This window comes from Giraffa tippelskirchi, chromosome X (assembly GCF_054371585.1).
Source record: "Giraffa tippelskirchi isolate mGirTip1 chromosome X, T2T-mGirTip1v1.2.pri, whole genome shotgun sequence".
NCBI lineage: Eukaryota > Metazoa > Chordata > Mammalia > Artiodactyla > Giraffidae > Giraffa > Giraffa tippelskirchi.
The window spans coordinates 48393395-48416540 of NC_137289.1; the positions used below are offsets into that span (position 1 = coordinate 48393395).

General features: G+C 36.9%; 2 protein-coding genes across 5 annotated transcripts in view; one reads left to right on the forward strand and one right to left on the reverse strand.

The window, feature by feature from the left end:
- AMMECR1 (AMMECR nuclear protein 1) overlaps positions 1 to 23146 on the forward strand; it is a 118255-nt gene that overhangs the window by 87291 nt on the left and 7818 nt on the right. For all 3 annotated transcript variants that reach the window (XR_014076101.1, XM_081567290.1, XM_081567291.1), the window contains 2 exons: positions 5546 to 5660; positions 22126 to 22216. Coding sequence is in view for 2 of the 3 variants with exons in the window: in XM_081567290.1 (XP_081423416.1) it covers positions 5546 to 5660; positions 22126 to 22216 (206 nt within the window). In the remaining variant the exon portion in view is untranslated. The remainder of the gene's footprint in view (positions 1 to 5545; positions 5661 to 22125; positions 22217 to 23146) is intronic.
- TMEM164 (transmembrane protein 164) overlaps positions 1 to 23146 on the reverse strand; it is a 237235-nt gene that overhangs the window by 14309 nt on the left and 199780 nt on the right. The gene's annotated exons all lie outside the window — the stretch shown is intronic.

Here is a 23146-nt window from a genome sequence, read left to right on the forward strand (position 1 = left end):
CACTCTAGATCTCCCTCTCCCTCCTACCCTTCCATTGTTTCATCCTTGCCTTCTCTCTCTACCCCTTTGTGTGTTTTATTTTTACTTTCTTTGCTTCCCAATTCCTTTTTCTGCTTCTAGTTTTCTCTTCCTCTCCACTTTTATTTATTTTTATATATTTTAGTTTTCTTTTCCTCCTTCATACTTTCTCTCCCTTTTGTTCCATGCCCTAGTTCTTTCCTCCACTCCCTGCTAAGTACCCATCCTATCATGCTTATAAATACATATTACAATTAATAAATTGTAGTGTTAATGCTCATTAAGCAGCAAGTAGGCTGTACTCATTACTCTAAAGGGGAAAAACATGTCCCAATTAAGTAACAGTTTACATGTGGCTTACAATTGAAAATTTCCTTTCTTATGGGTCTCAACTCTGAAAATGAGGTTCCCTTCCTCACTCCTTAAGCATGACCATGTCCTTTGTTGTTCCTCTCTGCACTTAGGTTTGATGAATAGTCACTTACTTTTTTGCATTCTGCTTTGTGCCTATTTTTTTTTGCTGTTTTTTATTTTTTTATTTACTTTTATTTTTTTTTTGTTTTGCCATACATTGACATGAATGTGCCTATTATTTATTTATTTATTTATTTTTGGACTATGGGAAGCTAAAATTGATACTTAATGTGGAAGAGAGGATATAGATAACTTTTCAGATTTGGGCTTAGGATCCTAATATTCTCAGCTCCTGGAGTTCAGACATGTCACATGTCCATTCTGTTTTAGAAGCTCTGATGAGGAATGGCAGAATTTCCAGATAATTGAAACCCCTTGTGTAAAAAGCTGTTTTTTTTTAATTTTTTTAGATTAATGTATACTTGATTTGCTTTTCTTCACCTGTCCAAACAAGGATTTTAAACTTTGGTTATTACTTCCTTGTCCTGGAAAATGATTGCTTGTAATATGAAGCCCTTCTCAGTTTGGTATCTTTCCACTGGTTAACTGATTATGGTCATCAGTGTTTTAGAAAGCAAAAGAATGAATGAATGAGTGAGTGAATGGCTAGCTGTCTAGACTCACAAATAATTTCTGTTGCATGTTCTGTTGTTTGTGATGAGCCTTGCCATGTCTAAGGCTTTGTCTCTTTTCAGCTGTTTTTTTTCCCCCTCATAGTTTCCAGGTACTGTCACAAACCATGTGATTCTTCGATAGCTAAGCTCCTAATACCTTTTTTTAAATGTTCATTTTCATTAAAGTACTATTTAACATTAGATATTAACTTTGACAGATGCCAATGCTGCTTCTCAATTAGGTGGAATATATTCTTGGGAAGATGCCAATTTGAATTGAATATATTTGAATTTGGTATTGAATCAAACTGTTGTTTAAACCTTAGCCATCCATCATATGGGTGATGGAGCAGCCAGCAGATTTTTGTACATAAGTGTTCTTTTTTTTTCCTAGCAATATTTAAACATTAGAAAATGGTTTCCTATTGTAACAAAGAGAACTTCATACAAATCTACTACAATATCTCTTTCTTTGTCAGTTCTTTAAATTGGCACATACTACATTGGTATAAAATGCTTTCCATGGACAGTATTAATATTTAAAAATCCTTTTTGCTCCTGCAGATTTCCAGTAGACAGGAAGTCTAGCTCTATTTACCCTTTGGCTACTAGCAAATGCTGTTAAATTATTATCTATCTTTTTTAGGCAGAGGCATTGCAGGTATGAGATCAGAATTGCCTAGTAAGGCAAGCATTTTGTTTTAAAATTAAAAAAAAAACTCATAATCCTGTCAAAAGAAGCAACTAAGGAGTGGATACTAGAAAGAATTGTGAACTTGCATCAGAGAATCTGGGTTGTCCCCCTACTGTGTCACTAACTAGCTGGGTCAACCTTGAGTAAGTCACTGCCTGACTCCCCATAGCATATTGTCTCTAAAGGCTCAGCTTCCACATCGCATATTCTATATACAGAAGGGAGCAGGGCCAAGAGAAGCTGAATCCTCTTGTTTATCAGCCATCTACCCCAGTCTAGTAGCTCTGAGGTAGTCTCCAGCCACATTTTTTCATCTTTTTAATAATCCCTTAAATCCTCGCTAGGCTTTCATTGCTAGTTCTTTTCCCTAGGAATTTGCATTTAGAGATACTGAGGGCTTCCTGCCTTTTGGAATTTGTCTATGCACATGAATTTAATGAAAATTTACTGATGACAAATGCAAGAATTAAAAGTCTTGTTTGAATGAGTGTTTCTGTAAAATCAGACTATTTACATCATGATTAACATACCTTTATTAGTTCAGTGTTTTGAAATTAATACATTTGAGTATTGTATAGCAAGGCATGATTGTTATTTTATCTTATTAGCCATGCTAGCATTCTCCCACTCACTCTTGGATCTAAACATTTTTTTAAGTCCCTAGTGAGTGAGCAATAGACTCCATATCACAAGGAAAGCTTCCTAGCCTGGTCCTCAGTTGCACTTGAAAATTTTGTTGATTTGAAATAGTTTGAATTGCACTGAGCTAAAATATACTTTTCACTGGTTTGCTAGGAAATAAAATAATAACCTGCCTCAGAGTGTTGAGAAATTAACTGCATGGCAACTTCAACATGTGTATTTTTTAAATATATATAAAAGCTAGAGCTAGATACAAAATCTCTTCAGTACAGGAGACCTAGTACTATAATGAAAAAGGCAGATAATAAGAAGTGTTGGCGAGGATGTAGGGATATTGGAACCCTTGTACATTGCTGATGGGAATGTAGGATGGTACGGCCACTATGGGAAACTATTTGTTGGTTCCTCGAAAAGTTACACAGAATTACCATGTGACCCAGCAATTCGACTCCTAGGTATCTACCCAAGAGAATGAAAACATTACTTTCCACAAAAAAACTCATACATGAATATTCATAGCAGCATTATTCACAGTAGCCCAAAAGCAGAAATAACCAAAATGTCCTTCAACAGATAAATGGAAAACAAAAATGTGATATATCCATAGGATTGAATATTATTGTGCAATTAAAAGGATGATGTGCTTTTACAAAACGTATTAAGGTGGCACTAGTGGTAAAGAACCCACCTGCCAATTCAGGAGACATAAGAGACGAGAGTTTGATCCCTGGGTTGTGAAGATCCCTTGGAGGAGGGCATGGCAGTCCACTCCAGTATTCTTGCCTGGAGAATCCCATGGACAGAGGAGCCTGGCAGGCTACAGTCAATGGGATCGCAAAGAGTAAGACACAACTGAGCGACTAACACATACCAATACATGCTACAACATGGATAAAACCTCAAAAACATCATCCCAAGTGAAAGAAGCCAGACACAAATGGTCACATATTGTATGATTCCACTTACATAAAATGTCCAGAACAGGCAAATCCATAGAGACAGAAAGTAGATTAGTGCTAGCTGCGGGGAGGGAAGCATAGGGACTGACTCCTAACGGGTATAGGGTTTCTTTGTGGTGTGATGAAATATTTTAAAATTGGATGGGGTAATGATTGTACAATTCTGAATATACTAAAAATCATTGAATTGTGTACATTGAAAGGGTGAATTTTATGGTATGTGAATTGTATGTCAATAAAGCTGTTTTATAGGAAAAACATTAGCAACTATATTACTATAATTATTTTAAATTATAAAAGTGTATTTACATTTCTCCCAGGGGCTGGGAGGAGGGAGGAATGGGGAGTTAGTGTTTATTGGGTACCTTGTTTCAGCTGGGCAAGATGAAAATATTTCCGGAGATGGATAGATGGATGGTGGTGGTGGTTGTACAACAAGTGAATGTATTTAAGCCCAGAGAAATATACACTTAAAAATGGTTAAAATGTAATTTTTATGTTGTGTATATTTCACCACAATAAAATCTATAACCCTAAAAATAATATGTTATTCTAATGTATAAGGCTTTTTACCTTCTCTTTTTCTTTTTCTTTTCAAAAGGAAAACAAAGTGTGCAAGTTTGGGTTTTTATGCATGGGATTCTTCTGTTTTTTACAACTCCTCTCCTAGGTGGGGTTGGGGGGGTTGTTATACAAACATCATATATGTCTTTATGTTGGCTTTGGATGAGAACTTGAAAATATTTCTTAAAACTTTATTTGCCAGTTGGAAAATAAAAGAAGCCAAACCATAGGAAATTTATGTTGTTAAATTATGAAATAGTGAAATGCTATTCTCAGAGTATGAATTATCACAGATTTCCTTGGTTAATCTTGGCTCCTTGAATGGGGAAAACATGTATGCTCTCTATATAACATCTCTGTCTTTCTGGAAGCATTTTCCTCTGTATAGCAGGATAGAATGAGCACCACAACATATTGAAAATACTTAACAAACATAGGGGTATATTTGTACAATACAGTGAGTGAGTTTCTGAATGCAAAGGAAGGAATGGAAAAAAGAAAATCCAGCAATGAGGAAGTCACTGAAAAAGGAATTAAATTATTTCCAAAGGTCATGGAACTTTGTTATGACCCAAGCAGTTTGTAGGCTCTAAGTTTGTAACCTCTAAGGATTAATCTGTGAAAACATTTCCTAAGCCTGGCTCTGCTATACAGGACATTTGAAGATCGACAGCGCAAATGCCATTAATATAGTGGGCAATCAGAGATGTGTTTGTTTTCTTGACCAGGAAGTGGTTTCTTTTAGAAGTACAGGAACGCACAGTGCCTCTGTGTGTGTGTGTGTGTGTGTGTGTGTGTGTCTCTTTGTCTTTTCTGTCTGTTCTACTGTTGCAGGAAGAATTATGATCTTCCAACATTTTTGTCCTTTACAGTGAGGTTTTTCTAGAATTTGGCACTGTGGAACACTACCCTTGATTACAGGATTGAATCAGAGTTGATGTACTCAGAAATCCATTGATGTGATTAACGGTCTCCTAATCATAATTTTCTTTCCTAAGATTAGCCCTATTTCCTGAAGTTTCACAATTTTTGAGTAGTATCTTGAATTCTCCTTTAGAGGGGGCCTGAAATCTTTGTACTTTTAGTCCATAATTTGCACGATAATTTTCATTTTCTTTGATTTCTTTTGCTTAAAGAAAATAACATTTTTACCTTTTTTCGAACTTTTTATATGTTGTTCTATGGTAACTGTCCAACCTAGTGTGAACCTTTTTTTTTCAACATGAAATATATATATATATATATATTTTTTTTTTTTTTCTACCAGTGCTAGATGCAGAATTCTTCCCCTAAGTTTCCACTGCTCTGGTTTTTATTCTCCTCAAAAATCAAATAAAACATTGTCAAATTCTACAAGTAACAAGGAAGTATACAAGGAAATGACTATACAGGAAATGTAATTGATCTTACACTCTTTACAACTGAATCGGTCACAGGATTGGCTAGTAAACACAATCTGCTGAATGAACAAAAATAACTTCGAAAATCTTTGGAGCACTTGAATGCATTTAGAGATTTTGACACCTTTCTTACCTTTCTGATTTTTTAAGAAATTCTTACCTTTTTCAAATGATTGTCTGCATTTGAAACTAGGAACTCATATCTAGTGACTGTTTTAATATTCGCTTTGTTTTCAACAGTGCCCTTAAAGATAGCCGTTTTCCCCCAATGACAAGGGATGAGCTGCCACGGCTGTTCTGCTCAGTGTCTCTGCTCACTAACTTTGAAGACGTCTGTGATTATTTGGACTGGGAGGTAAGACAATAGAGAATTTTTAAAGAAAAAGGAAGGTAACTCCTGAGTAATTGTTTAAAAATTATGCCCAAGATAATTCTTTCAGCCCATTCTCTATTGTGATGGAGATGGAGATAACATGGATAAATAAACCTCACAGCTTGATCAATGAAATGTGAGTGAAGGAGTTTTTCTTTTTTTTTTTTTTTTGAAGGCAAAGTACCTTATGTTGTTTAAATACCCCAAACTAAATTTGCTCTTCATTTTTATCCTATTAACTTCACTACAGCACCTCATAAAGCTGTTAACAAGTAGTAAGCAGGATTGATTAGAATTTATTTCTCCTCTCTGGTATGACTGCCACCAAACAGTTAGGTAGTCAGAGGATATATCACAGAAACAAGCAGCAAAGGGTTAGGATAATACACCAGTTGGGGAAATCAGTTCATGGATAATAATGGGGTGTTGGTTAACTAGAGGTAAATCATGCTAATTCATTCTTGGCTACCTTAATCTATGTACTTGGACACACTAACAAGTAAGAGTATATCTAGGGTATCTCTGTGCATTACAATCATCACAGTAGCCTATATTGATCATCTTTTTGTTCTTCTTTAGTATGTGGGGTTGAGTTGTTAAGAAACTTCAGATCCTCACCATGATTTGTTTTGGTGGTTGGGTGGTGTTAGTTGAGAGTATATCTATGAAATTTTACACGCGAACATACCCATGTTACCTGACTGCTGACTGTATTCCAGGAATGTGCCTCATGCATGTAAGTGCTGAGATTTGGTCCCTGCCATAAACATCTTATAGTCTAATAGCAGAGAAAAGAAGTATACACAAGCACAAAGAAAATAAGAATGAAACAATGGGAATTCAGTGGTACACAGAGCATTCATGTGCATATGCTGCTGCTGCTAAGTCACTTCAGTCGTGTCCGACTCTGTGCATATAGATACTCATAAATGACTTGACTGTATCATCATGATATAACATGTTTAATTCTATTGCCTTTTTAGATGAATATCCCCCCTGGTAACTGAGATATTTTACTCTATGGACAGGCCACTTTCTTGACAGTTAATTTTATTTTTGGCTTCCCCCTCATTCCTTGTGATACCCTGGACAATTTACTCCACTGTGTTTCAGTTTTCCACATATAAAAGACATTTATAAAGTTCTTAATCTTCATTGAAAAAAATATCCGTGATATAAATGTTGTTGTTATGCGAGAGCTATTTAAAAAATTCTTCAGAGAGTAGGATGAAACAGTTCCTTTCTGGGGTTTGTGGTAGGGTTTTCTCTGAGCATTATTAGAATATGAAAGCATCTTAAGATTTTTTTTTTAAAGGAAAAAGTAAAATTTGTTGATACTGTTGATCCTGGCAAAGTTGGAATGTGTAAAACCTTTTATAGAATTAAAATATTCCAGTTGATCCTTTTCTATAAGTTTCATTGTTCCTATTTGAATTTTTCTTAAAGAGATATCTACCAGTACTATAGAAATACCTCAGTACTTTATTTTTAAGTGATCCCAAATCATATCCCTTATTTATTAACATCCCATATTTATTAACAAATATTACAATTTGGGTCGTTCTTATTGTTTTAAGGGTACTGCTTCCCTTCTCAGCTAGACTTATATTTCTGCTTTCTGAATCACAAGGCACTATGTTTGTATTGGTAGGCATGGGAGTGATAATAGCAGAAAAAGCCTGAGATCTAGGGGGTGACTGGGCTACAAAAACATTCCTACCTTTACTTGCAGCCACTGAGTTGGAAGTACAGTTTAGAAAGGGTGCATTTGTGTGTGCAGAAGTGTGCACGTGTGACATGTACATGAATGTTTATTGCATAAATGTGTGTGCATATGTTCTAGGGGAAGGAAAAATGGGAAAAGCCAACAGTTGCTAAATAGGTATGGGTAAGCACACCATCATCTTTAGGCCACATCAAGTAGTATCTACAGCTAAAATGAACCTAGATAATATTGGGCTTGTATGTTCATGAGATATATTATCTTTCTGTTGGGAGGGTGAGAGGTAAAGCGCTTAAGGATTAGTACTGTGTACTCTTTTAGGGTGTATTCATCCTCTCTGATCACCATCTGCCAGTTTGAATTTCTAGAAGATTCTATATGCTTCTACTTGGCATTATATATTTAATACAGCCCTTAAAGTTTAAATATTGATGTCTATTTAGTGATGCTTTTCTGTTAAAGAAGCAACAAAAAATATAGATATATTTTCGTACTTTTAATATATAAGCATTTGATAGTGATTTAAGTACTGCTAGAATGGCTATGCTAGCTCTTCCAACTCTTCCAACTGCTAGAATGGCTATGCTAGCTCAAGAGGAAAAGACTGTTACTTTCAGTTAGTTCATTATAGTTTAAAGTATTTAGCATAAGAGAAATTTGTTCCCAAAGAATAAGGATGAAAGTTACATTTTTAAAAAGAGTGTGATTTGGCCTTTAAAAAAATGTACCATAATCAGTATTATAAGGATTATCCTTAACAATTCTGAAAAAAGCATTGCTACTTTAAATACAGAATGCCAAAGTAGAATTAAAGAAATTTTTTAAAAAGTATATGTCAGTAACCTTCCTCTGCTAGGTATATACCCCAAAGAAATGAAAACAGATGTTGAAACAAAAACTTGTACATGAATATTCATAGCAGCACTATTCACAATAGCCAAAAGGTGGAAAACAACTCAAATGTCTCTCAACAGATGACTGGATAAAATGCATTATAGCCATAGAATTGAATATTATTTAGCCATAAAACAAATGAAGGACTGATACATGATACAACAGGAATGAGCCTTGGAAACATTATGCTAAGTGAAAAGAACCAGGCACAAAGGCCACATCCTGTATGATTCTGTTTATAAGAAATATCCAGAATGGGAAAATCCGTAAAGATAGACAGCAGATTAGTGGTTGCCAGGGGTTTGGGGGGAGGGTATGAATGGGAAGTGACTGCCTAATGGGTACAAGGTTTCCACTGGAGGTGATGAAAAACTTCTGAAACTGGATAGTAGTGATGGTTGTATAACATTGTGACCATACTTAATGCCACTGAATTTGTACACTTTCAAGTGGATAAAATGGTAAATTTTATGTTATGTGTATTTTATCAAATAAAAAGGTACATGTGCATATTCATATATATGTATATATTTAAAACTACTGTCCCAATAATATAGTAATTCTAAAAAGAATAAAACTTTTAAAATTCAAAAAATATAAAGAAAGAGCTGCAAGCCATTTGGAATTATACCATTCTGAGATAACTGTTAATATTTTGGAATTCTTTCTCTTAATTCTTTTTGTGTCTTTGTATCAATAAAACTACATATTTGTTTATGTAACTGAGATTATATTAAATTTACAGTTACTATTAAAAAGAAGATTATAGGGAAGTCTGTTATGGTTTATCTTTGTATATATGTTAATTATTTTTTGTGGAGTTCCTTTATGAGTCAGTCTATATTAGGAAGGTATACATTTCACTTTGAGAAATTTCACACTGTCGAATAAGTATAACTTTTCTTCTAAGAATGACATATCCTATTCACCATAAGTATCTAATTTTAACCTGTAATACAAAGTACTATGTATGTTTATACCAGAGGGGGAAACAGGAGATGATTACAGAATTCCAATGGAGAGTTTTTAAGTCAGGGATCGATCGGTAATGAGTATGTTTTATATAAGCAGAAGTCTCGAACATAGGGCTTTTCTGGTGGAAGTACAGTTTGAGACCCCCGCTGGTGAAGCGTGTTACTGCAGTAGAATTCCTAATTAAAGGGATGAAAATGCCCAGATCAAAGCAGGAAGAGGGCAAAGTCTGGAAGTCCCCAGGGATAGAGTTAGGTAACTTCAACAACAAGAAAGACATCCCTGTGGTCATGAGGATGAGGGATGTGACCAGCGGTAATACACCTAATTTTCAAATGATCAGGAACAAGTTAACTGCCACGGGGCTGGCAGTTATTCTCTTCTTCATCCAAGGTTTTTAACTCAGCCTATTTGGGATCTCTCTTTTGGTAACATGTCTCTAATTTTATGATGACATTTAGTAGGAAAATAGGATTTACATCAGACTTTTAGAGGCTAGAATGCTTCTATCTGATAATGTGAAGAATGCATGATAAGTAGTTTCACAAGTGGATGTAACTAATTTTCAAGTCACTGTTGAATTGACAAAATGATCAGTAATGCTTCCATCTGTTATATTACCTCAAAATAGTAATTATACACTTAAAATGAAAATGTCTACAGGTAGCCTCTCAAGGAATATGCATAGTCATTAAAAACAACAAAACCAGCCACCAAAGGCTTGAAAGATAAATTGGAATAGTGTTGCCTCCCTTCTGAGAATTGCTGATCACTGCCCACATCATGATCTACTTACTGCCCTGATAGGTATGAGAAGAATGAGAAGTGATTGATCTGGGAGGGGGCAGCGGTGGGGATGGGTGGGTAATAATTAACTGGTAAGTTGAAATACCTACCTGCAAGGGTAACATGGTTGTTAAATGAGGAAAGTTATATCTCTAGGGAGATATCTGAAGTGATCTGCCTTGTGTTTGAACACAAAAACTTATCATCATTGTTCTGTATTCTTCAATTGACAACACTCTTAGAATTCTGAGTGGCAGGATGGCTGACAGACATGGCGCTTTAGAAAGGGGGAAAAAAAGAGCTCATACAGCATGTTGGAGTCCTCTGAAATGATAGGGAGCTTAGAACTTGTGTAGTTATGCTGTTTGGGAGCCATGTTTCCCTTTAAAGATCTGAAAGAATATAAAACCAGTGACATCATAATCCCTGGAGTTTGACTCAAGGGGTGATTCTAGGTGTGTCATCTACTAGCTGCTCATTTTCAGGACTATATAAATGAATAAGCCTTTTGTTTGTAGACGAACTTGTATAGCAAGTATGCTACCAGTGATCCTGTGGGGAACTGATGTAGCAATTTGCTGACAGGTGTCAAAATACTTTATAAATTGTAGTCAAGCATCTTTTATCTCTGCTTTAGAGACAAGATCACTTTGAAGGCATGAGGAAGACATGTTTTCTGTATTCTGAAGTAGACCCGTAGATCATATTTCAATAGATTACTGATACTGTCACAAACCATAAGGCACTTTTTGCTATATGCAGCTTCCTGAATCACTGACATCTCACCTGTGTATACAGTTGTCACTTGTGACCCTAAGGCAGACTGCTTACATGGAATCAACCTGTCATGGGTGGGGCTGGCCAGCATGATTCTTATGTGGTGCCAAAAATCTGTCCCCAGACTATAAAGGTAGACCTCAAGTCCTTAGTCTTACTCTGTCCCCAAAGCACCCAAGCTTGTTGAACTCTTAGTACACAGAGAACTGTACTTCACTTTAAAAAACAAGCTCCAAAGCACACCTCTTAAATGATCACAACTCCATTTCTGACGTGTTCAGTTGCAGTTAATAATAGGGCACTTTTGTAGCACCCTTCATGAGAGTAAACAGATGAGATGAATAAATCAGCTATCATCATTATCTCACATATATATTTTTTAGAAGTTCATGTTCTTCTTTTCACCCTGTCTCCCCACTTAAAGGTTTTACATTTTTCTCACTCCTATTAATGTTCCACTGAAAACAGTGTTTCCATTCATACACAGATGATTAGCATAACTCACGAAGTCACCAAGTGAAATGACTTCTAGTGGTACAGGTTCTGTCAACCCCAGACCCTTGCTTATTTTTCCCAGCTATGATAAACACTGTGTTTGCTTCTCTTCTAACCTAAGATTTCTGCCTTTAAAAAATACATAGGCTTCATCTATCTAAGAAATGTTTTTCACAGTATTTTTTCTCAGGGACCTTGAGGTGGTTGTGTAGATGTCACTATCGTTAGGATAATTTAGTCTTCATCCTGATGCACTGCTTTGAATGTTTTTTTCAAGTGCTGTAGAACATTGGGAAAGGAATGTTTCACACTTCCTGGCCATCTAGAAAGAATTTGCTGTGAGTCAACAATTCAATGTATCAGAAGCCTAGTGAGGAAGCAAGCCGAAAAAAGTAAACTAACCTCTAGAAGGTGATTTAATGCATAAAAATTTCCATTAGCTATTGATACTGTTTCCATGGGGATGGTCTTGATCCCTGTCTCCTGTACAATATCACGAACCTCCATCCATAGTTCATCAGGCACTCTGTCTATCAGATTTAGTCCCTTAAATCTATTTCTCACTTCCACTGTATAATCAGAAGGGATTTGATTTAAGTCATACCTGAATGGTCTCGTGGTTTTCCCTACTTTCTTCAATTTAAGTCTGAATTTAGCAATAAGGAGTTCATGATCTGAGCCACAGCCAGCTCCCGGTCTTGTTTTTGCTGACTGTATAGAGCTTCTCCATCTTTGGCTGCAAAGAATATAATCAATCTGATTTTGGCATTGACCATCTGGTGATGTCCATGTGTAGAGACTTCTCTTGTGTTGTTGGAAGAGGGTGTTTGCTATGACCAGTGCATTCTCTTGGCAAAACTCTATTAGCCTTTGTCCTGCTTCATTCTGTACTCCAAGGCCAAATTGCCTGTTACTCCGGTATTTCTTGACTTCCTACTTTTGCATTCCAGTCCCCTATAATGAAAAGGACATCTTTTTTGGGTGTTAGTTCTAAAAGGTCTTGCAGGTCTTCATAGAACCGTTCAACTTCAGCTTCTTCAGCATTACTGGTTGTAAAGATGGGCTTGATAAAGGACAGAAATGGTATGGACCTAACAGAAGTAGAAGATATTAAGAAGAGGTGGCAAGAATACACAGAAGAACTGTACATAAAAGATCTTCATGACCCAGATAATCACGATGGTGTGATCACTCACCTAGAGCCAGACATCCTGGAATGTGAAGTCAAGTGGGCCTTAGAAAGCATCATTATGAACAAAGCTAGTGGAAGTGATGGAATTACAGTTGAGCTATTTCAAATCCTGAAAGATGATGCTGTGAAAGTGCTGCACTTTATATGCCAGCAAATTTGGAAAACTCAGCAGTGGCCACAGGACTGGAAAAGGTCAGTTTTCATTCCAACCCCAAAGAAAGGCAACGCCAAAGAACGCTAAAACTACCGCACAATTGCACTCATCTCACACGCTAGTAAAGTAATGTTCAAAATTCTCCAAGCCAAGCTTCAGCAATATATGAACTGTGAACTTCCAGATATTCAAGCTGGTTTTAGAAAAGTCAGAGGTACCAGAGATCAAATTGCCAACATCCGCTGGATCATCGAAAAAGCAAGAGAGTTCCAGGAAAGCATCTATTTATGCTTTATTGACTATGCCAAAGCCTTTGACTGTGTGGATCACAATAAACTGTGGAAAATTCTGAAAGAGATGGGAATACCAGACCACCTGACCTGTCTCTTGAGAAACCTGTATGCAGATCAGGAAGCAACAGTTAGAACTGGACATGGAACAACAGATTGGTTCCAAATAGGAAAAGGAGTACGTCAAGGCTGTATATTGTCACCCTGCTTATTTAACTTATATGCAATGTACATCATGAGAAACGCTGGGCTGGAAGAAGCACAAGCTGGAATCAAGATTGCCGGGAGAAATATCAATAACCTCAGATATGCAGATGACACCACCTTTATGGCAGAAAGTGCAGAGGAACTAAAAAGCCTCTTGATGAAAGTGAAAGAGGAGAGTGAAAAAGTTGGCTTAAAGCTCAACGTTCAGAAAACTAAGATCATTGCATCTGGTCCCATCACTTCATGGGAAATAGATGGGGAAACAGTGGAAACAGTGTCAGACTTTATTTTGGGGGGCTCCAAAATCACTGCAGATGGTGATTGCAGCCATGAAATTAAAAGACGCTTACTCCTTGGAAGGAAGGTTATGGCCAACCTAGATAGCATATTTAAAAGCAGAGACTACTTTGCCAACAAAGGTCCGTCTAGTCAAGGCTGTGGTCTTTCCAGTAGTCATGTATGGATGTGAGAATTGGACTATAAAGAAAGCTGAGCAGAAAAGGACTGATGCTTTTGAACTGTGGTGTTGGAGAAGACTCTTGAGAGTCCCTTGGACTGCAAGGAGATCCAACCAGTCCATCCTAAAGGAGATCAGTCCTGAGTGTTCATTGGAAGGACTGATGTTGAAGCTGAAACTCCAATACTTTGGCCACCTGATGCAAAGAGCTGACTCATTTGAAAAGACCCTGATGCTGGGAAGGATTGAGGGCAGGAGGAGACAGGGACGACAGAGGATTAGATGGCTGGATGGCATCACCAACTCAATGGACATGGGTTTGGGTAAACTCCAGAAGTTGGTGATGGACAGGGAGGCCTGGCGTGCTGCAATTCATGGGGTCGCAAAGAGTTGGACATAACTGAGCCACTGAACTGAACTGAACTGAATTGATTGATACTGTTAGTGAGATGGGCTGCTGTAGTCTATTGTCAGGCCTCCTCTATTTGCTTCTGTCTTCCCTCCCAGGGCGTTGTTCGGTGGGGGAATTTTTTCCTGCTTCTTCCCCGTACAGGTTGCCTCTTTGTGTGTATCCCTAGCATTTGGTAAAAGAGAGTACAGAATTGTGGAAATGAGGGGACTCGGGTTCTCTTCCTAACTGCCACTACCCAGCTTGCTGACGTTTCTGGACCTCCGTTTCCTCACCAGGAAGTTGGAAGAGTTGGACTAGATAATTCCTAAGGTCTCCCTGGATGCTGACAGAGTGTGACTCTGTGATACCCATTTTAAAAATGGCTTGTTTTGTTTTACATCCAGGGAATGAATGAATGCTAGCCATTCGGAAGTCAAAAGAGGTCCCTAACTTTTATTTTTTTTCATTTTTTAAGTTATTTTTTGGGGGTACAAAATTAATATAAAATTTCAATTTTATTTATACACACCAGCAATGAAGAAGTGGAAATTGAATTTATTTATTTATTTTTTAAATAAATTTATTTATTTTAGTTGGGGGCTAATTACTTTACAATATCGTAGTGGTTTTTGCCATACATTGACATGAATCAGCCATGGGTTTACATGTGTTCCCCATCCTGAACCCCCCTCCCACCTCCCTCCCCATCCCATCACTCTGGGTCATCCCATTGCCCCAGCCCTGAGCATTTGTCTCATGCATCGAACATGGAATGGTGTTCTGTTTCACATATGATAATATACATGTTTCAATGCTATTCTCCCAGAACGTCCCACCCTCATCTTCTCCCTCAGAGTCCATAAGACTCTTCTATGCATCTGTGTCTCTTATTCTGTCTCGCATATAGGGTTATCGTTACCATCTTTCAAATTCCATATATATGCATTAGTATACTATATTGGTGTTTTTCTTTCTGGCTTACTTCACTCTGTATAATGGGCTCCAGTTTCATCCATCTCAATAGAACTGATTCAAATGTATTCTTTTTAATGGCTGAGTAATATTCCATTGTGTATATGTACCACAGATTCCTTATCCATTCGTCTGCTGATGGACATCTAGGTTGCTTCCATGTCCTGGCTATTGTAAACAGTGCTGCGATGAACATTGGGGTACACGCGTCTAAAAGAGGTCCCTAACTTTTAAAATGGCCATTGCCAACTTAAAGTAGGCAACAAAGTGAAAGATTGTCCATTTTCTAAAATTTTGCATTATAAATTTCTTTTTCACAAAAGAATTCTCTTTAGGAAGAAGAATACTCAATTCTAAACGATAAATGCCTCTACTTTATTATTGCATCATACTCTAAGTCAACATTATAAGTATAAATCTAAATTCAGCAAATATATTAGGGAGTGATTATTCATTTTACAAATAGATATTTTCGTTTGCAGAAGGACACCCTATAGAGTTTCTTTACTATCTTCCTCATGACTTTAAAATTAATTTATTTACATAAGCTCAAGCCATATGTAACTTTTTAGGAACAAATCTCTTTTGTAGAAACTGAGTAAAACCATATTGAGTCAGATACTCAGTGTACAGTTCTAATGTGTATAAGATTTTTCTCAGTTTCTTATCAGGCAAACATCATTTTTATATTGGGTACATTTTCAAGAGGTGTTTTTCCACCCAGCCTTTGAAAAGAAAACTAAAGCAGATCTCTAGATTTAAAAAAAAAATTATAACTTTAGTTTCCTTGTCTGTAAATTCACTCCCTTCCTCATCCCCTTTTAAAAAATGGTAGGAATGCATTTTTCCAACTTTTGACGAAAAGCAGGCTTTTTATTTAAAGGTCACCTGTGTTGCCTGAACTTTCCTTGGAAAGCTTCAGGATGTTCAATTTTTAAGGAATGCTCATTATAATTAATCATTACAGAGAATGAGCTTTTCCCCCCTTAATTGCACTCTCAGCTGTCACTTGTTCCCTGCAAAACCTTAAAGTAAGAACAGTTTCTTTCATTGCAAATGATGTATAAACATGTTTGGCTTTATAGCTTTTCAAAGCACCTCTTCATTAACTATGCTTTATTTTAAAATCTTAGCAAATTATTTAAAAGTTCATGGAGATGATTATTAGCTAGTCCAGGTATTTTAGAGCTATGCATTTACTATGTGTTTGCCATTAGTTAAAGTAAATGTTATCAGATTGTTGTTCAGTGGCCTTTGTGAAATAAATTGGCAGCTTTATGTTCCTGATAGACAAGATGTCTAAGTCTCCTACATGAATCAAAATTGGCAGTAATTGGGTCTTTGGGTAAGCTCTGCAAAAGCCAAGAATTGGTCCATGGAGACTGAACTAAGTTCTAAGCTAAAGGTGTCTAATTTGCAGGGGTTTTAGAAAAGAGCAATACATACGTATTTTGGTCAAGGAGACCTTTGTAGGTGTTTTCACAAAATAACAACAGAGGGAAAAAAAACCCATCTCAGCTGAGGTGGAGGGTGCAGTAGAGTTTTTAAGGTAGAATATACTAAAAGGTTACTTGTGCCTAAGTGATAGCTTTGCAATCAGTTACCCTTTTTGTTTACTTTTGTAATATTTTTTACAAGGACAACTAAAGGAACTGGTCAGATAATGGATAAAAACAGCCTAATAACAGTCCTTGGTGACATCTCAGTCTGTTTAAGAGAAGGTTATTTTTTAAGTCTCGTGAAGGCAAGAGCTGTCCCTAGATAGTACGAGGATTACACATCATCTTTAGTTTCTCCTGTATAATTTTCAAAAGGGATGATTTTTGTAATACGCATGTACTATTCTTATAAATTTTTAAAAATCCATGTTTATAATTTTTAAAGTTCACAGAAGTAAAAATTAATGAGAAGAAAAACCCTGAATTGTAGCAACACTGTTTTTAAAATTTATTATTTGGCCAGATTCTGAAGTGTTCATTGTTAACCATTGTTAAGTGTTAACTATCAATCAGATGGGCATCTTCAAAGCTTCAGACTTAACTTCTGAAATTGATGGGTAGAGTAAAGTGATGAGGAATCACAACTTTGAGAATTTGACGGGCAGGTTTGGACAATATGTAGTTGACATTTTTTTGTAGTCAACATTATCAGGATTGGGGGAAATGATTCATTACGATCAGTACAAATTGTCATCAGCCCTTATGATGAAAATGCTAATTTTTCTTCCCCAAATAAGAATTATTCTTGGTGGACAACCAAGTTTGGTGGATTTGCCTCTTTTATGTGGAATTTGCTCCCATTGGGGAGAGTAAGAGTCAGTGTGAAGAAGGCTGAGCTGGGGATGGGGCAAAAGGTACTGTCAGGCTATGAGCTGAATGAGTTGAAGGTGCTGCATTGTGGATTTTGTGCTTTCAGGCAAAATATCACTTGTGGCTTTATCCTAAAAATAGCAGAAACACTATACTCTGGGTCAGACCCATAGTTTGTCCAGTGCACTGTTTCTGTCCGTGGTGCCATGGGCTGTTTTGTGAGAGCCTGTGAGAGAGCCTCATGTGTGTCTCCTATGATGGCAGCCTCTAAAGCTTAGAGGGTATGCCAAACATCCTGAGCTCCTCTCTTTAGGAATATAGTCCTTTCATTCAGTTCACTGAATGGCACACTGAACCTGGCAGGTCAGTCTTACATGAATGACCAGCGACTGGGTGCTCTGTTAATTGCAGAGCCTATTTTGCCAAATGATATTGGCAACGAAGCTGTGTCAGACAACCTCTGATTCTTTGACCTCCTGATATTTTTTATTTTATTCAAGGTGAACCCACTGAAAATCAGTGGAGTGAAGCTATGGCCGTACCTTTCATTACAGGGAGAACCCAACATTTGGTTCTGAAAATGGGGATGAGTGGGACTAACAGGGACAGGATGAACCTGAGGAAGTAAATTTGTTTTGTTGGCCAGGATGTGATCAGGGGCAGATTTAGCTTTGAGGGTCAGGATGTGTAGGTAATTGTGGACCCAAATGGTCCAAGGCTTGCATGGAGCCTACACCACTTAGCCAGATGACATTTTATACTCACTGATGCTTTTAGCCAGATGACTCTTTGTCATGTTTCAGCATATCTGGATTGTTGGCTCACTGATTAGGCTCACAAGTAAAAGCAAGACCCTTTTGTAGTGCTGCTAGTGGATTATAGGGTATTTTAGACTTTGACTATGCAATTGTACCGTGCATATGCAATATGGACCGTGTATTATAATGAGGAGGGGAGAGGGCACTTTTTTTTAATGCTCCTGTGTTGAGAGTCACTGCATTAGGGGGTAATAGTTTTAAATGAAGCCACATTTCTAACAAGGGATGAGATAACAAGGATAAATGAAATCTGCAGACAGTCTAGAAGCTTCATTTTAGCCATTATTTATAATCTCTTCTCCTACCAAACCATTTTACTATGTAGCAAAATTGATTAATTTGCACGTATCTCTTTTCCCTGTGCCCACATGCTCTCTGATAGAGGAGTGAACAAATAGAGAAATATACAAGAGAGAAAAGAGGATGAGGCTGAGGCCAGGGGGAGTTGGGGATACATAATCCCCACATTGAATAATCAATTCCAGAATGATCAAGATATATTTTAGGGTCCTAACATTCATCTTGATGTTTAATCATTCTGGGCCACATTGAAAACAAAAGATTGTATAATAGCATTAATAAAAATCACTTGCTGTGGAAAGGTTCAGAATAAATATGGCTTTCTTTTTAACATGAAATAGGAATCTGTTGAATTGCTCTTCATGTTCTGTCACAGCACACACAGATACAGCTCTGTTTAATTCCATATCCTCTTATCTATAAGTCCTACATTTAATTTACTACCATTCCAGTTGATTTATAGCTTTGCTTAGTGAAAGTACAGCCTTGATTAAAAGGATATTATCACAGCTGATGGACCTTGAAAGCATTTTTCTCCCCAGACATTCTAATAGTTTTGAAAATGACATGAAGACTCCAATAAGGCTAGATTTTGCATATCTCCAATTTTTGCTCACCTGGCTGTACTTTTGGGCGGTGGTGGTTAAGGGTGTTGGGTGACATAGTTTTCCCGTATGCTAACTCTTTATACATCCTAAGAAATGGAAAGTTACTACCATAGTGTTTTTGAGCAAGTTTGCTTCAAGGACTCCTAGACCCCTGTAAGTCAGTTGCCCTCTTATCTAGCTGATCACTGCAACTAGAGCCTTTGTCTCCTGGGATGCTGCTGGCCCAAAGGATTCTGTCGAAGGGAGGGAGAATTCAATTATTGTACATGAGGGTTACATTTTGGAGTTACAGCTATGACAGATGCCTCCCTCCAACAATGCAGAATTAGTTTTGGTGCTCATTTCTGTGGAGATGACTTAATTTGCAAGGCCAGTGATTTCCCCAGGTTACCCAGATTTGGTCATTCTCCACAGCGGGCCATTTTCCACTCTCCTGTTTTGATTGTGCAGTGTGACTGTTTGGTGGTGTCTGTGGTTCTGGGAGCAAGGAAAATGCTGTTGCTCAACAGGTGAAAAAAGGCTATTATACTTTGATTCTGTTCAGAACATTATTAGCATTCTCTTGATTCAACTAGTCGGAAAAAAAAATGAGTCACCCTGGCTTTGGCTTTATAACTCTGTAGTGTATATTTTTGACATATGAAATAAGTTATTTCTCACAAAGGAATCACTTGAAAATCACCATACCTACAGTTCGATTTACAGGGGCTTTCGATTGTTCAGAATCATAGGAACACAAAAAAGAGTTAAAAATTGTAAATATGGTACTGATTCAAAATGGGAGAATTTTGATAATTTTTTATATCTAATTTGATGGTGGGGCCTCCTCGAAATACAAAAATAAATCAGTTTTATTCATGAATAATTTTTATTTTGGTCAACATGTCCTTCCAGTTTGGTCTTACCGTCTTCATATACGTGTGTGTGTGTGTGTGTGTGTGTGTGTGTATGTATATATATATATATATCTTTATTAAGATATTATTCGCCTACCATACAATTGGTCTTACTTCTTTTCATTTTTAAATTACTAGGTTTCAAAATCTCTGTGATTTTTTTTGAAAAGCACAGAATGTACTCTGTGAAGAAAGGATTTATGTGTAAATCACCTCCAATTTGCCTGAATCGTTTTTGTTTTTCAATACTTAGCCACAGTTTGTCGGCAATAGACTGATTATTAGAGGTTATCTAGTTAACCCAGAATAAAAATCACCTGGGGAGTTATTCTTTTTACAAACTGTACCTACGAACCCGCTTGAAATTCTGATAAACTTTGCAGCCCCCAGCCCCACCCCAGACCAATTAAACAGTATTGATTGAATCTAACATTCTCATCTCACAGATAGGGAAACATTCTTCCTCTCACAGTTTTGATGAGACACCTTAATAAACACCAAAATGCTTTTCAATTTTAACATGACAGATTTTTGATAAATTGAGTTGAAGATGCAGAATTCACCTCAGTGAATGATAGCAGCATAAATTATTTATACCGTATGTTTTTAAAAACAAATTATGAAGGATCTGATATTATTGAAGGAAAAAATTTCAAAGTCACTGACCAGAAAGTCAGTATACAGAAACTGTTGCAAATTTGTCATTGTCTCAGTATTTTGTCAGGCACTGGGGAGATTAGTAGATGTCCTTTATCCTGGTAATGCCTGGTAGCTAGCACTCATATGTCTTCTCAGCTGTCCATGGTCATTTCCCACAGGGGATGGGAGGCCTTATTGTGTTAGTTTTTAAACAGCTGCCTCGACTGCATTTTCAGCAGAAGGATATTCATAAGAATACTGATATTAGATAGAAAAAATAGCCACAGAGATAGGCTTTAATAAAAAACATAAACTTCTCAGAAGATCTGACAGGCTCTAATGGATGGATGTGTGAAGACCTGGGGAAAAAAATAAAATGGCTTTTCCAGAGGACTTCTTATTCCTGAAAAACTGAGAAATTTCACGCTAAGTGCAGAAGAAGCAAAAGGCCTTTACATCCATACAGATGAATGGATGTAACCAGCTGCTCTGCAAAGAAGCCTCTTTCTCTGGTAAAAATGTGTACCTGGTCTTAACATCTTCCCTCCTGGACAACCTTAAACTCCACCTAGGAACCCTTGATCTATAGCAGCCATACATTTGGGAGAGCAGAATGGAGTTTGTTATACTTTGAAATGTCATTATCAATGTATATAAAAAATATAAGAACTTTGTATGGTCTTTAGCTCTGTACACTATTCTGTGTGACATATGACCAGAAAGGACAGATTCCTTTTGATTGAATGGTAATCAAACAAAAAGTACATAATGTTCTTAAAACAGTAGCAAGAAATTGCCCTTTGCTTAAGAGACTACCTTTTTTAGGGCATCATTAAAAGTTTGTCTGTTTCACATAATAAAGTTATAGTGGTCTCTGGGTTAGTATATAAGAAACTGTGTAAAAATGCCCTGCCTCAAGGTAATTTGAAATTTTACTGATCTTAGATTTGGCAGCAGTGTTGTAGATAGACAGGGTTTGCCACAGGCACGCTTCAAGCCATAAATTTTTTTAGGTATAATGGGTGATGATGCAGGATCTGGTTGTTAGATTTTTTTGTCTTATCTGTGTTTGTTTATCTACATCTAATCAAGGTTTCAAAGAGACTAGACAGTTTGGGAAGGGAGTCAGCCACCCCACAAGTTCTGGAACTCAGTATGAAATGGTGTTTGCCCCTGAAAGCAGGATGGTTGTTTGCTGTCTCTCTGAAGTCGGTTCCCTTGGTCTAGTTCCTTATTGGCATGAGCTACAATTTGGGGGTGGGGGCAGGACGCTTGCCATCGATTGTCTTATTCTACACACAGCCCCAGAGTGGTGGTCCCAGTTCCCAAGAGAATGGCATACCTAGCCTGGTGTGTGTTGGGCACATGCAAATCAACGTTTTCAGTCTCCATGGCCATGATCCTGGCCTTCAATCTCCAAAGTCAGTGTTTTGGACAGAGAAGAGATATGCCCTTCCAAAAAGCAAGGGGAAAGAAAAAAAGCTGCATTCTCTGAAAGTTAAATTATAACTTTTTCTTTTTTTTCTATGAAGAAAACTGTATTAATAAAACTGCCAATTTCTTTCAGGTGGGTGTACATGGCATTAGAATAGAATTCATCAATGAAAAAGGATCAAAACGCACCGCCACCTATCTACCGGAGGTTGCAAAGGAGCAAGGTCATTGTTGTACTTTATTTTATACCATCTGGTGAAGAATTTAAACAAATATACAAATTAAAATGTGCTATCTGACCTTGCAGTTATATCTGATAATTGATCACTGTCAGATTATAAGAAATGATTCTTGTATTACTGCTACTGCAATGTCTGTCTGAAATTGAATTTCTGTACTAAAGTTTGACAGCAAAAACATAAAAAAATAAGCTTTCAAAAAAGGAAAGATTTGTAAAAGTTGGGCTTTTAGGGGATGGTTTGCTGTAACTTTGATGTGTCACTTTCCCATAATCCACTGTGCTATAGCCTTGTGGCATAAACAAGCCTTTTGTTTGATGGTCAGCCACACACTTCATTGTCATTATCAAATGTTTCCTTCTTAGGTGGTTGCCATTACTCATTCTGCTACTATTAAGACTTAAGTTTCCCGTGAAGATTAGGAGCATTGAGAATAAATGAACTATTACAGTGTTTTATTTGTTCCTCATCAACAAATGTTTTTTGACTTTTGTACTTTGATAGCACAAAGCTTTAGGAACTACCAGTGTAACACAAAATACATTTCACTCTGTAGTATCTTGTCCTTTCTAGCCACTACTAAATTATAGTTTCATGTTAGTTGAAATAAATATCTCTTCTTTATCTCATGGAGCTTTTCTTCTCATCAGAAAGCACGGGTAATTTAGTTTCACCATATCTGTTTAACATAAATGTGATATAGAACTTAAAAATTTAATAGTAAACCCCCAAATGAGTTATTAGTCTTTAGCTCTCTGAAGATTTATTGGGGTTACTTTTGAAAATTTCTTAATTCTGTAGTTCTGCTGACTCTGTAGAGCATACATGAGCTTGAGGGCCTGGGGTACGGTGTGCATCCTGTGTCAGAACCCATAAAAATGCCTTTGAATGCTGCACACAGAAACACATGATTGA